Below are 16138 nucleotides of genomic sequence, written 5' to 3' on the forward strand. Positions count from 1 at the left end.
CAAAAATGTAGTTTTTTTCCTATCCCCTTCATAGATCTAATGAATTGTCTCCATACATACCCCTTGGGGTGCATGGATGTCAGGTTAGGAACCCTTGAGTTAGACACTGTATGTTTAAGGGGAATCACTGGATGACATTCAGTCTGTCATTTAAATGTCTTTGTAGATAGGTTCCTTTCCTTATCTTCTTCCCCTCCTCAATGATTGACCTCTTTAGGTTAGATATATTTTTCCAGAAATTTCAATACATGTGTGTGTCTTCTTTCTTTTTAAAAAAAAAAACTTTTTATTTTGAAATAACTTTAAAATTTCAGATGAGATGAACTGTACAATGTGCTCCCATACACTCTTTATCTGAATTGATCAATTCTTAACCTTTCACGTTTGCTTTATTATTTCTTTTTTCTACTTCCCTCCTTCCTACCTTCCCCAACTTTATGTGTATGTTTTTAAGAACGGTGATATTTATTCTCTTATGTAAACACAGTAGAGTTACCATGGTAAAAGAAATTTAACCTTGAATACTATTTTCTAATTCATAGTCTATATTCAAGTGTCATAAATTATCCTGATAATGTCCTTTGTAACCCTTACTTTTCTGCCCAGTCTAGAGTCTAATCCAGGATATTGTAGTACATTTGATTGTAATGTCGTAGTCTTTTTCTTTGTTATTTTTTGTGGTTTAAAACAACATATTTTATTCTCTTAGCGTTCTAGAGATCAGAAGTCTGAAGTCAGTTTTCCCGGGCTAAAATCAAAGTATCAGCAGGGCTGAGCTCTTTCCAGAAACCTTGGGTTAGAATATGTTTCCTTGCTTTTCCCAGCTTGGAGTTGCATTCCTGTATTCCCTTGACTGAGGGCCGCTTCCCACAACTTCAAAACCAGCAGCAGCATAGAGAGCGTCTTGCTTCAGTGTCACATTGCCTTCTTACCTAATGTCTTGGTCTTTAATCTGGAACAGTTCCTTGGCCCCCCCCCCCTTTTTTTTTTGACTTCATGTCATTGGCATTTTTGAAGAATACAAGGAAGTTATTTTGTAGAATATTCCTCATTTTGACATTGACTAATGTTTCTTCATGATTACATCTAGAGTATATGTCCTTTTTCAAAATAATACATAATTAATGTATCCTTTTCAGGATTCCACATTCAGAGAATATAGTGTTTATCAGCTTATCATTGATGATTTTAATTTTGATCACCCAATCAAGATGTTATTTGGTTTCACCACTGTTTAATTGCTGCTTTTCTTCTTGCAACTTACAAGCAGTTTCTGGGGAGACACTTTGAGATAATGCAGTTAATATCCTGCTACTTCTCAGACTTTCTTCCCCTTAGAATTATCATCCGTTTATGATTCTTTCGTGAACTAACCTGTGCTATGATGGTTGTGGAATGGTGACTTTCTACCACTGCAGTTATCAGTCAGCATTCTACTATATCTGTGTATCTTAACGATTATCAGGAAGGACTCATGGTTCTTATTTTACTCAGTTATATTAGATGGTTATAATCTATTACTGTTGGTTTTTAAATTTCAGATTGCCTCAGATTTGGCCAGGAGGAGTCCCTTCAGTTGGCTGCTATGTCCTTTTTTGGCATGGTATGCCCTAATCTTTTTCTTTTTTATTTCCTTCCTTCTTTCCTTTTTCTTTTCTTTCTTTTTTTTTTTTTTTAGTACTTTCTTACTTTTCTGGCACAGTAAGATACTTCAGTCCCATCTTGTGTCTTCTCTAGTTCAATCCTGGAATTGGGTACTTTTTTTAAGGACCTGGTTCCTTTTAATGTGGAGTGGTCTATAGAAACCAAGATCTGGCACTTGGCATGTTCATTGTTAATGAGGTGTCATTGCTCCTGAGCCTTTCAGTAGACAGAACACACACACACACACACACACACGAAATCATGAGTTCATACTGATAACTCCCAAGATGGAACGTACACACACACATACATACGTTTTAAATCATGCAGTCATAGCAATACCTCCAATTCCAGTCCAGCCCCTTTGGGTTACTTCTTGGCTTCTCTTCTCTATCTGCTTTTTTCCCTAGTGAGGTCTCTGACTTCTGACAACATCAATACATTTTACTCAGTCCTGTAATACAAACAATCGTTTCAGAATTGCTACCTCCATACAACTATGGAAAACGAAACTACCAAAAAGGAGTTCAGGATTTGCTAGCCATTGTTTTTCTTCCTAAACCAAGAGTACTTAAAAAAATATTTTTCACTATTTATATTAGCTTCCCTTCAGCCCCCTCATCCTCAAAGTGTGGTTATGTTTTTCTTTTTTTTTTTTAATTTGAAATTGAGTAAATTTAGTTGATTTGTTTCTGTTTACTTTCAGTTCTAGGGTTGTCTGTCCTCATCTCCTACCTCATTCTTGTTGATTTATTTCATTTTTCAATTTGTGGACTATCAACTAGATAAAACTAGAAAAAAAAGATACTCAGAAAAACTCATTTCCTCCTCTAGTCTTTTCCTATACTTCATTTCACCTCCTACCCCCAGTCCACACCCTATGTAGGGAATCAGTATCACTGATTTCTTGTTTATCCTTCTTGTTTTTTATGAAAGTAAGCAGATATGTTTAAGTACCCTTTTCATACACAAAATGTAGCATAGTATACATTTTATTTTATACTTTGCTTTTTTTCCACTTAGTGATGTACCCTAGAAATAGCTATACATCATCAGTTCATGGAGATCTTCCTCAGGTCCTCAGTCATTTTTTTAAAAACAGCTTTAGAGTACTTCAACCAGTCTGTCATATTTGGTTATTTAAGTAGTTGGCAGTATCTTACAATTATAAATAATGTTACAATTAACAACCTATGTATATGTATTTTTGCATTGCTGGAGGTTGTCTGCAACCTCCAGCAATTAAGTTCTTAGGTGTGGGATTGCTACTTCTGAGAGGTAAAGGTATGTAACTTGATTCCTGTGTTAGTTATCCACTGCTGTGTAAGAGGTTACCACAATCTTAAACCAACACACATTTATTATTTTAGTTTCTGTGGGTCAGAAGTCTGGGCAGGGCCTGACTGAGTTCTCTGTGTAAGGTCTTACATGGCTGTAGTCAAGTTGTCTGCTGGGCTGTGTTCTCATCTGGAGGCTTGTCTGTGGAAGTGTACTTCCACACCCACACATGGTGGCAGAATTCATTCCATTGTGGTTGTAGGTCCTGGCTTCTTGTTGACTGGGCTAAAAACTTGCTTCCTCTCTTAGAGGCCTCACAGTTCTGTATATGTGGATTTTTCTAAATGGCCAATTTATCAAGCCAGTGTGGAAAGTCTGGAGCTAGCAGTCTCCAAATGGAGTATTACGTAATGTAACATAATCACAGGAGTGACATATGTTGGTTAGAAGCAGCTCATAGGCCCTGCACACATTCAAAAGGAGGGAATTATAAAAAGGCGTGAACACCAGGAAGTGGGCGCTACTTTAGTGTCTTTTTGCCACAATTATAGCCACATACTTTTATATGGGTTTTGTCTTTCTCACAGTGTATGAAAGTGCCTATTTTCTCACAGCCTTCCCAAACATACTATATTACTAAGCATTTGAACTTTTCGCCAGTCTAATTAATGGGTGGGAAATTGTATATTGGCATAATTTTATTTTGTACTTGTCTTATGAGATAAGTTGAGCATTTTCATATGTTTAAGGGACATTTTGTATCTTTATTTTGAGAAATATACATTTATATATTTTTCTTCTTATTTTAAAATATTGAGGTGAGATGCACATAACAGAAGTAACTGTTTTAGACTTCACAGTTCAGTGGCAGGCACATGTTGTGTACGCATCCATCACCTCTCTTAACATTCTCAAACATTTCCATCAGCCCCAAATAAACCCTGTACCTATCAAGCAGTTACTTCCCATTCCTTTCACCCCGCCTCCACCTTTGTCAGCCGTTTGAATATGCATTTTTTTGTGTGTTTATCCTGCTTGGGGTTTGCTTTGCTTTTGAGAGTTTGAGTGGATATGTATCACTAAATTATTTTTTGCTCTTATCTCCACATATTTTTCCTACTCTTTCCTCTATTTCTTTCTCTTCTGGGAATCTGGTTACATATATGTATATTAAACTGACATTGTCGCTCAGGTTTTGTATGGCTTTTCCATACTGCCCCTGCCCCCTAACTTTCTCTGTTTTAGTTTGGATAATTTCTACTAACCTTGCATGAACTTTGCTGGTTCTTTATTTTGTTGGTCTGTCAATAAGCCCATTGAAAGAGTTCTTTATTTTTGATACCACGTTAAAAAAACAATTGTAGCACTTCAGTATATAGGTATATTTTCTTGTGTGTGTATTCTGTCTGCGCTGAAATTTCTTATTTGTACATGCTTTCTACCTTTTCCACTTGATTCTTTGACATTTTTAAATGGTTATTTTAAAATCCCTGTTGGATACTTCTAACATGCTATTTGTGGGTCAGCAATGTTGAAGGCTTTCTGTTACAACAACAGGTAACCTTTTTTTGCCTCTTTGAACGTCTCATAATTTTTTTAATTTATGAGATGTTCATAAATAAAGATTTTTTAAATTTATTTTTAGAGAGAGGGGAAGGAGGGAAAAGGGAGGAGAGACACATCAATGAGAGAGAGAAACATCAATCGGCTGCCTCTCACACATGCCCTGGCTGAGAATCGAACCGGTGATCTTTTTGCCTTGCGGGATGATGCTCTACCAACTAAGCTAAAGAAATAGTAGAAACAGAAGTAAATAATATCGACAATCAGAAAAAAACATATTATTAGCTGCTTAAATTACTTAAGAAAATTTTGTCCATAAACCTTGCATGTAGATATATGACAGTGTAAGCAATATTGTTGCTTTCTAGAAAAGGAGATAGGCTCTAAGTTTTCATCTGCATCGGTACCGTTTACTTCATGCACATTGATTATAGCATCTTTCCTGCAGTAGGTTAATAGGAAATCTTTGCCATATTAAGAAATACTGAGCCCTGGCTGGTGTGGCTCAGTGGATTGAGCACCAGCCTGTGAAACAAACGGTCTTCGGTTCGATTCCTAGTCAGGGCACATGCCCAGTTGGTAGAGTGCAGGAGGCAACTGGTCAGTGTGTCTCACACATTGATGTTTCTCTCCCTCTCTTTATCGTTCCCTTCTCATTTCCCTGAAAAGAAAGAAAGAAAATCTTTTTTAAAAGCAAGTACTGCGACTCTCAAGGAACAAATACATAGTTACTTCTTCAGCAGTAAATGTACTACATACTGTGTTTACAGGAAACCATTGGTATGTTGGTATTGTAATTTGCAAAGGATGGGATTGAGATTCTGTTGTTTTATAGCCAGCCTTTAACACGTAACGGCTGCTAATCCACCTTGTTTGAATACCTGTATGTCTGTATGCCAGGTAGATTCTCTTTAGCCTAATAAGTACCATAAAAATCACCCACTGTATTTCTGCTTATTGCTAGTAATTTTTTGATATTCTATGCTATAATTACCTTCTAAGCACATAGTTGAAAGGGTAATAGATTTATTTCATACTTTTGATTCCTGTATCACTTAAACCTTTCATTACTTTTATTCCCTTGTTGATGACAGTTACAGCACTTTACTGATTTTCAATTCTGTAAATATTTCTTTATCAGATGTTGAGTGTTCTGGGTATAAGACCCAGAAATAACTTAGTAAGTGAGTAATGTTGGAAGCACAGTTCAATTTATTATTATTATAGTCATGTTCAGATGTAAAAACAACAACAAAAAGACTACTGCTTATTTCTGTGTGTCCAAATGTCTAATGTACAAAATTCAGAAGTAATATAAGGAATAATTTATTGCCCTTTTTTTGCTGTGCTCTGCAGATACAATTTAGGAAGATGTTCAGTGACGTGTTTTACTAGAAAGAATTATATTCATAGGTTTCAAAGCTACATAGATTTCAAATACTTCAGCTACTAGAACTGCTTGACATACATAGTACTCATTTGACAGCTTTTAATTTATATTTTCAGTGACTGCGGACTTGTTAATGCATTTACACTCAAGTTTTATTAGTGAGGACACAGTATGTTGGGGTTTCTGATGTTTGTATAACACTGTCTCTGCTTCAACCTTTGTGTATTATGTCTGGATTTAAGATGATTTACCATGAGATTGTGTGATCTTTGCATGTATTAATTCCTTGCAGACATATGGTGTGTAAATATTTTCTCCCATGCTATAGGTTGTTTTTTCATTTTTTTTTGATAGTGTACTTTAATTACAATGTTTTACAATTTTGGTGAAGTCTGGCTTATTTTTTTGTTATGCCTTTCATGTCACATCTATGAATTCATTGCCAAATTAATGTCTTGAAGATTTTTCCCAAAATTTTCTTCTAAGAGTTTTATAGTTTTAGGTCTTAAGTTTAGGTCTTTGATTCATTTTGAGCTAATTTTTGTGTATGGTATAAGATAAGAGTCTTAACTTCATTTTTTTTTAAAGATTTTATTTATATTTAGAAAAGGGGAGGGAGAAAGAGAGGGAGAGAAACATCAGTGTGTGATTGCCCCTCAAGTGCCCCCTACTGGGGACCTGGCCTGCAACCCAGGCATGTGTCCTAGACTGGGAACCAACCAGTGACCTTTCGGTATGCAGTCCGGCACTCAGTTCATTGAGCCACACCAGCCAGGGCCTAACTTCATTCTTTTAAAAGTGGCTATCCAGTTTTCCCAGCACCATTGGTTAAAAAGACTATCCATTCCTCATTTAATTGTCTTGACACTGTTGAAAATCAATTGAGTATATAGGCAAGGGTTTATTTCCGAGCTCTCTATTCTATTCCATTGGTCTTTCTGCCCTTATGCCGGTACCACACTACTTCCATTTCTGTTGTTTGATAAGTTTGAAGTCAGGAAGTGTGAGTCCTACAACTTCGCGTATGAATTTCAGAATCAACTTTTTCCATTTCTGTGAAAAAGGCTGCTGGAATTTTGTTTGGGGTTATGTTGACTGTGTAGATTATTTGAGGTAGTAGTGACATCTTAACAATGTTAAATCTTTTTATCCACCAGTATAGGATGTCTTTCCATTTATTTAGATCTTCAGTATCTTTCAGCAGTGTTTATGTTTTCAGTAAACAAGTCTTTCACCTCCTTGGTTAAATTTATTCCTAAGTATTTAGCTCTTTTAAATGCTATTACAAATGATTGCTCATAGATAATGTATAGAAACACAACTAATTTTTGTGTTGATCTTGGACCCTGCAGTTTTAGTTAATTTGTTTGTTGGCTGTACTAGCTTTCTTGTGGATTCTTTGGGATTTTCTACATATAGACTCTATCATCTGTAAATAGAGATAGTTTTTAACCTCTTCCTTTCCTATTAGAGGAATGGCTCTGGCTAGAACTTCCAGTACAGTGTTGAATAGCAGTGGTAAATGGGGTTCCTTATGTTGTTCTTGATCTTAGAGGGAAAGCTTTCCATCTTTCACCATGGAGTGGGAGGTTAACTCTGGGTTTTCATAATGTCCTTTATCATACTGAAGAGTTTTTCCTTGTTTCCTACATCCTGAGAGTTTTTATCTGAAAGGTGTTGCATTTTGTCAAATGCTTCTATGTCAAATGAAATTCTAAATATTTTCTTTGTTCTATTAATGGGCTGTATATTACGTTAATTTTCTTATATGGAAACACCCTTGCATTACTGAGATAAATCCCACTTTGTCCTGGTGAATAATTCTTTTAATATATTGTTGAGTTTAATTTGCTAATATTTTTGTGGAGTATTTTTACATCTATATGTATAGGTGATACTGATCTTTTTTTCTTTTCCAAGTTTTTTTTCTCATGATGTCTTTATCTGACTTTGGTATCGGAATAATTCTGGCCTCATGGAATGAATTAGGAAGTAAGTGTTCCCCCTTCAATTTTTTTGGAAGAATTCACCAGTGAAACCATCTGGTCCAGAACTTTTCTTTGTTGGGAGGGGTCTTTGCCTCTTTACCCATGGAACATTGAGGTGGCAGCAATGAGGTCTGCTTTTAATCCTTTAAAAAATTATTTAGAAATTTTTATAGTTGACACTATTACAGATCTTGTCTCCCTAAATCTTCTTTATAAAATATGAAATCTTCGTAATTCTTCTTTATAATATGTGAAATCTTCCTCAATATGTCTTGATTCAAAGACTCTTGGCTTAGGTTGGAATAAATAGCTCAATATTACATAGCTTCTAAGGGCTACCTTTGTTTACTTTAATAAAAGTACAGGTTATTTTGTTAATGTTTAATTCAATGGTCCTACATTATATATTTTACAGCTATTACAATTATGATCTAATATCTTTAATTTCCTTATTTTCCTGTTTTTTTTTTGTTTTAAGTTATACAAACTTTTATAAACATTGCTGCTTCAGAAGGGTATTATATTCTTAAAGTTACCAGTTGGTGCTCTCAATGTATATATTCAGTACTCTGCTCTATAAAATAATAGAGAAGAGTTTAAATAGGTTCTGTAAACACAAAGTCTAGGTATTTCTCAAAATTCAGAATATCTTTGTTTCTGAAAAGTAGGTTTTGAGGTGTAAGAAAATTAATTAAACATTTGAATAGTTAAAACATTTCACAGGGTTCAAAATTTTAACGGTTTCAAAGGATATAGTCTCTTTCCTATAACTGTTCCCTAGCCACCCTTCCCTGGAAGTAATTGATGTTATACAAGTGGACAGGAATTTCTAAACGTAAATGAAGTGTGCCAAAATACCTATCAAACTTTTTTTCCATTCTTGAAACTAATGGAAAAAGTATACATTTCTTCCTATGTATTTGTTTTACATGTTTAATTTAGATTGGTTGCTTATAGTAGATAAGATGAGGTATCTGAAAAACTTTAAAAAGCCTCGACCGGTGTGTGTCTCAGCTGGTTGGACGTCGTCCTGCATAGTGAAAGGTAGCTGGTTCAGTTCCTGGTCAGGGCACATGCCTAGGTTGCAGGTTCAGGCCCTGGTTGAGTTATGTGCAAAAGGCAGCCCATGAATGTTTCTCACATCCATGTTTCTTCTCTCTTTCTCCCTTCCCTTTCTCTAAAAGGGGGTATAGGGTGAAGAAATGCTTAAAAAAAAAGCTAATAAAACAGTAAAGCCCATATCCATATTAAGTCATAACTTTTCCATGAAAAGTAAACCCCAGATCCTGGAGAAGGGACATAATTATAGCCCTTCAGAACCCAGGTTGATTCTAGGTAAATCCTGGTCAAGTTTGGTCTTGGATAAATTTCTGGGATCCTGTATGTGCTACAGCAAGCATTTGATGTCTTTACGCTCAGGCTGGATTGACTCAAATTTCTGTCAGCTAGCCCTTTCGACTGTGTCCTCGTCCTCTTGAAATTTCAATAAAGGCTTTTCTAACTGAGCTGTCTGTAAAAGATAATTTACTTAAATATGTATAGAATTAACTATACTTGTATCATTAAAATATTTTTCCTACAAAAACACATTTGTCTTATCAGTTTGTCCAATTTGTTCCTGTTTAGATTTTTTAATTGCCCAGGTCTGCAAGTCCAAGCAGCTTTGAAGTCACAAATTGATGTTTCTACTGGGGGGCGGGGGGGGGGGGGGTCCTGTTTGTTATATAAGTAAATGCTATTTTAACTGTGCTGAATGCCAGACACTTCACTAGTTATTCACTTAAGAATTTAGTGCTATAAAGTTTATGGTTGCTGAGAAAAGATTCTTAAATTGAGTCCTATCTGAAATGACAAATCACAGCCGTGTTAACTCATGTTCTCTTACGAATCATAAAAAGCTGCTGGATGAACATCCTGAAAGCTGAAAATCTTAATTTCATTAACTCATCCTATTGTAGAAGGATCTGAAGCGACGTTTTGTTTGGGGGGGCAGAAATTGGTTATGTTTTTGCCTTTCAGTACATGTCTAACACTCTGAGAAGATACTGGTATGCTATTGTCTCTATTGAATTTATTATTTTTATATAGTTGGGCATTAGGAAAAATATGCTGAGCTTTATAAAAGCATTTTCCACTTAGATTAAAATAAGAAATATAAGCTATTTGTGAAAGTATTATTTTAGTTTAAAGAAAGCATTTTAAAAGAGAAAATGGAGAAAGTATCGAATGCCAATATAATATGAGTAGCATAGAGACTGAAAATAGATATCTCCATCCTGACTGTCCTTGTAGACCAAGGACAGATATATATTTCAGATTTCTCTCAAATCTAGATCTGTAGCTCTTACAGTTGAAGAATTCAAGTGCTTACAAATCTAGGGTAAACAATTCAAGGCTAGTATCTTAGTAGGAAAGTGGTGTAAGTAGACAGCGGGAAAAGTACAAGATGCTCAGTTGCATAAGAAAATGAAAATGTAAAAATTACACGAAGTTGCCATTTTTCACATATTACATTACAGAGATTTAGAAGTTGCGTAACTACTAATGAAAGTACGAGGAAACACATGTTGCTGATGGAATAAATTAGTAAAATTTTGTGGAAGCAACTTTGTAATATTTAAGGAAAATCAGATGCATATCTTTTGACTCCTGAAATTCAATTTTGGAGAAGCTTTCTACAGATATACTCCTGCATGTGGGAATTATTTATGTCAAGGATTTAATGTTATAGTAATAAATAACTGGAAACAAAGTGCCAGCTGGTAAATATTGTAGGCTTTGCAGGCAGTGTGATGTTGGGGGCTACTCAGCTCTGTTGTGGGAATGTAGCCATTTACAATACATAAGTGAATGGATGTGGCTGTGTTCCAGTCAAACCTTATTTACAAAAACAGATGACTAGCCTGTGGGTCACAGTTGCTAACCCCTGTATTAAAAGAAGCAAAGTGAAGAACTTGAAATACGAACTATAATAGAGGTATGAACGAAGTACTGAAAGTGTTATGAAACACATTCAAGCTTTTCCTGGGATATTTGGAAAAGACTTCATAGATAAGGTGATAATTTAAACTGAGTTTCTGTCGGTGTGTAGGAGCTCTAAAGATTAAGGTGAAAAAGTGTTTTATGGCATTGGTGAGAAGTTGTTTGGCTGATAGGTGGAGTATTGTTGGGAGTAAGAGGTAAGTTGGGACCATGTTTTTGAAGGGGCTAGATACTAATCCTGATTCTAACTCGTTTTCTACTTTGAATAAAAAACATTTCGACACCTAGCTCTGTTAAACTTGATATTTTGTTATATTTACTTCAGAACTTTTTATATTTTTTAAAAGAAACATTGCCGATACAGTTCAAATTGTCGAACCATGTATAGAGCACATTCTCTCTAGAGATAACAGTATGAAATTGTTACTCTAATCTCATGTCCTTACATTAACTATATCACCCCTAAATCAGCAGTTTTCAACCTTGTTCATCTCATGGCACATATAAATTACCCAAATTCTGTAGTGTACCAAAATGTTTTTTGCCTAGCTGACAAAAAAAAAAAAAAGGTATAATTTTGATTCATTCATACCAGACAGATATTACTGTGTTGGCTGTTGTCGTTGTTTTATTTGACAGTCTAAGGGAAAAGAGGTTGGTGCCCCTGACTAAATAGTAAGGTATTGGATGTTTTAAACATTTTGGGGGTCCTGGCTGGTGTGGCTCAATGGGTTGAGGGCGGGCCCCAAAGGGTCACTGGTTCGATCCCCAGTCAGGGCACATGCCTGGGTTGCAGGTCCCCAGTAGGGGGGCATGAGAGGCTACCACACTTTGGTGTTTCATTCCCTCTCTTTCTCCTTCCCTTCCCCTCTCTCTAAAAATAAGTTTTTATGGCACACTACTTTAGAATTCCTGCCCTAAACAGTACAAACATTGTATTTCTCTGGGTGTTTATGATATCCTTTCACAATTGTTTTTTGCTCAGAATTGTGTTTTTGTGGTTTCTTAGTATGGATCAACTCTGGTCAGTAGAATTATAATGCAAGCCATGGAAGTTCTTTTAAATTTTCTAGTAGCGACATAAAAATTTAAATAGAAATAGGTGAATTAATAATATAATTTAATAACCTAGGATATCAAAAATACTTCAGTTTATAATGAGTATACAGGATTATTAATGAGATAGCTTATATTCCTTTTTTTAAACTAAGTCTTTGAAATCTGGCATTATTTTACACTTTGAGCACATCTCAGTTGGAACTAGCCACATTTTAAGTGTTGAGTAGCCAGCCGCAAGTGGTTAGTGGCTTTTACTCTATTGGATCATGATTAAATTGCTCTGAACAGAGCTGAACCCCTTTGATGCTTGAAGGTAGTACATACTCCTACCACTAGGTGTCAGATAAGTGTCACATTCACAAAACAAGAGGAAATATTTTGGTGTTGGAATTTGCTTACCTGCAACCCCATTGCAAAAATTATTATGTGGCCAGTAAAGGAAAACTTTTGAAAGAACATATACTGCTGGTAAAATGTTTGGAGCACAAAGGGTGTTGCAAACATGATCCATGGGCCTTACACACAGCGTGCTCTGTTCTGTCCTTACAAATGGACCAGTCTCAATTCTTGCTTGTGTTGAATAAACTTAAACTTTTCCCACTATTATGCAGGGGTGTTACATTTGTACTAAACATACTTCACCATATTTGGATCTTAATGAGGTAAATTTGTTTGCTTGCCTGTTGTTCCTAAGAATCTCCAGCAGGCAACATTTGATGATTGAGTCACATATTATATGCCTCTTCCTGTTTTTTTTTTAAGTCAGCTTATCATGAAGGTCTGTACTTAGGTTTATATTTCTCTTACTCTCCACAGAAATGCATTCATAGAAATGTCCTAGATTTTATAAGGATCCATAGCAGAAACTGCTTTTCTAGAGTGCCCTAGTTTCCTATAATTGTAATTAGAGAGACGTTTAATATACTGTTACAAAGACTCAATGAAAAACAATGTAGCTAAGAACAAGGAATTAGGGAAAATGTTTTCCCATTTCCCATTCATTGCTTGATTGATGATCATTTTTCAATTCTAGAGAATTTGTTTTAATGTGTATCCTTTTATATGCCCACTGAAATTTTTTTTTTTCCCATAATACAATTGATGAATCTGTAATCTCTGCTAGGGCTTAAGATGGGGTGTGTATGTATACGTGTGTATATATGTGTATATGTACATGTGTATACATATGTATATATGTACATTATATATATTGCATTCCATGGCTTGATGGCAGTCTGTTAATATCAGTTTTATACAGAAACCTTCTGCCACAAGGTGGAGGTAGAGAGTTCTGTGGCCCTGATTGGTTAGGGTGAATTTCATAATAGCCATAAGTTAACTTTTCCTTCATTTAACAAAATAATTCTTGGTACTCTTATTAACAGAAATTTCACTTCTGGTTAACATGGTTTATAATTTCTGCATTTTCTATTTTAATACACAGTAAAATATACTTTTCTTGGTGTATAAGTCTGTGAAATTTAGCCTGTGTAGATTTGTGTAATCGCCACTACCAACAGGATACAGAACCGTTTCATTACCCCACAAAAATCCCTTATGTTTCCCTTTGTAGAGACACACTTTCCCCACCCATGACCTGTGGTAAATGCTTATCAGCCACTACAGTTTTGTCTTCTTGAGAATGTCCTATACATGAAATCATACAGTATATTTTGTCACCTTTGAAATTGTCTTTTTCACCCATAGTAATACTGTTGAGACTCCCATATGTTCTGCATGGTAACTTTTTATGCAGATCATTAGCTATTCAGAAATTGATTATTAGTGATTATTTTTATAAAGATTTAAGTACTCAATTTCCTTTCAAATCTCTTTACTTTCTGTTGCATTACTTTGATTTTTTAAAAGTTCTAAGCTGAAAACAACCACTTGGAAAAAGATGCATATTTTGATTGGGCAACTAGGAACTGAAAAGAGGTGATTCTGGAAAGTAAGGGTTTGGGTGGGTCTGGTAGGGTGTGAAAAATGGGGGGTGTGGCCGGCAGGGGTCTGGGTGGGGTGCCAGAGTGGCAGGTCCTTTATACAAGGGGTAGTGCAGAGTTCTACAGCTAGGAGTTTTTCACATTCTAATATTAAAATTTTGTATATTTTTGTTTGGTAACTGGTACAGGTAGGACTGAAGATATGCCCTTAAAGTGTTCACACACACACACACATTGTGTATAATCTGGAATGAGAAGAAAGCATTCTATTTTATTATAGCAAGAACTTATATGGCACCTTGGAATTAGTTTGTCCATAACAAGGACTAAAGGATATCAAGGATTATTGCTAAACACAATAGGCGTATTTGTCAAAAATCATTTTTAACAAATTTTGTTTTATGCCATATTGTATATGTAAAATTCAACAGGGAAACAAACTAAATAAACTTTCTTAAGGTTTTTATACAAATAGATGTTTCATATGTAAAAATTTAAGACTGAATGACCCTGGGCAAATTTCCATGTTACTGTATTTGTAGACTGAATTTTCGAAAACCCCACAGTTTTGTTTTTTATTTCAAAGCAGGAGATTCAAAGATTATCCTATGGGGCTGCTAGTAAACAGCCTACTGCTGTTTGGACCACACCAAACGTAAACACCATGTAGTTTAAAGATAAAAAGAAACTATACATGGGACTAGATTTGGAAATTTGGTTTGATTTATGAACTAAACTTGGGGACTACAGACAATAGAGAAATTCCTTTTTAATTGACATGACAGCTGATTATACACATTTTTCTTTGGTTTTCTGTAAAAATACCTTTTCAGTTTCCCTAGGGTTAAAGCTATTTGCCAGAAGTCCTGAGAAAGGCCTTTGCTTTGTTAAGGCTAATTTTTAGTGGCTTAGAGTGGAGTGGTGAATTTTATAGCAAAGGAAATTGGTGGTAGAGTGATGCAAATAAGTGGGGAATAGTTTGGTTGTGTTTTTCTGGTTTGGTGTGGTGCCTTTGCCATTGTATATGCAGATTTACTCAGAGGCTTTTCCTCATGAGAATATCCCCCCTCCAAAATCTTTTGCCGATTGAAATATAAGATTATAAAGATATACATGACACATTAAAATTTATATGTATTTAATCTATTTAGTTACATAAACCATTGTATCAGATATAGAATATAGATAAAAATTGTTACCGTCTTATATGATAAAATAATTTTGTTCAATGTCTTTGTATGTATTGGGATCCCTTTGGGATAATTTGTCTTCCTAAGACAGTTGTTCAGGTGACAGCTGCTAGGAATATGAGTGTTTTCGTAAGTCTCCAGATAAAAGGTGACTACATTTTTCTCTGAAAAGTAGTATTTGGGGGATTAAACCCTCATCTGATATCCAAACATATGATAGATAATTCCTTATGCCTTTATTTTTCATTGATATTTAGAAGTATTCTCAATTTTAAGTAGTCAGAGTCCTGAGTGACCTTATTATTAAATATCAAAGTTTTTAGTCGTTAATGTGGATTTTGTCCTTTTTCTTTTTTTTTTTTTCTTTAAGGGGTTGGACATAATTGCCTTATTTCATTTCAGGGATCCTTCTAAAGTAAATATTCTGGTACCTGGTGCTGGACTAGGAAGACTGGCCTGGGAAATAGCTATGCTAGGTTATGCTTGTCAAGGAAATGAATGGAGTTTTTTTATGCTCTTTTCTTCCAACTTTGTACTCAACAGGTATTTAATTTACTTTTTGCTAGAAATAGTAATTTCTCAGAATCAGATTGACTTACCTATTTTTGAACAGTTCTGAATTTGAAGATGAGCACATAGTATTATGATACATACCATAAATATTTCTTACATTAAATTGCTTATTACAATTATCACTTCAATCAGTTGCCGAGTTAACAGAAATTTGATCAGGATGGGTTAGTGACTTTAGAAAGTGACTTGGTATCCCATGGAACGGAAATGTTTTCTGTGTGAATTTCAGGACTAAGTATGATCCGGGAAGGAGTATTTTCTCATTGTTCCTTAAACTACTTCACCCCTTTATTTCTTTGTGGAGTAAGAGTACAGTGTAGCAATCACATCTTTTTTCCCCTAATCAAATTCTTATTAAATGGCCAAGTAAGCTCACATCACGCAGTTGGAAAGATCTCTCAGAACTTCTGTGGCCTCTTTTAGTAAGTAGTGAAGAAGAGTTGTTATTTTTAAAGTCAGGATAGGTGTGTTAGAGAAAGAATAAATAGCTGCCTGTTTAAATAATACTTTGTCTTGGTGGCCGTGTGA

The 16138-nt window shown here is 35.1% G+C and overlaps 1 protein-coding gene across 1 annotated transcript in view; it reads left to right on the forward strand.

Annotated features, from left to right (window-relative positions):
• CARNMT1 (carnosine N-methyltransferase 1) overlaps window positions 1-16138 on the forward strand; it is a 46122-nt gene that overhangs the window by 9846 nt on the left and 20138 nt on the right. The window contains exon 4 of the mRNA XM_053923706.2: window positions 15440-15580. Coding sequence (XP_053779681.1) covers window positions 15440-15580 — 141 coding nt within the window. The remainder of the gene's footprint in view (window positions 1-15439; window positions 15581-16138) is intronic.

This window comes from Desmodus rotundus, chromosome 1 (genome assembly GCF_022682495.2).
Source record: "Desmodus rotundus isolate HL8 chromosome 1, HLdesRot8A.1, whole genome shotgun sequence".
Classification (NCBI taxonomy): Eukaryota; Metazoa; Chordata; class Mammalia; order Chiroptera; family Phyllostomidae; genus Desmodus; species Desmodus rotundus.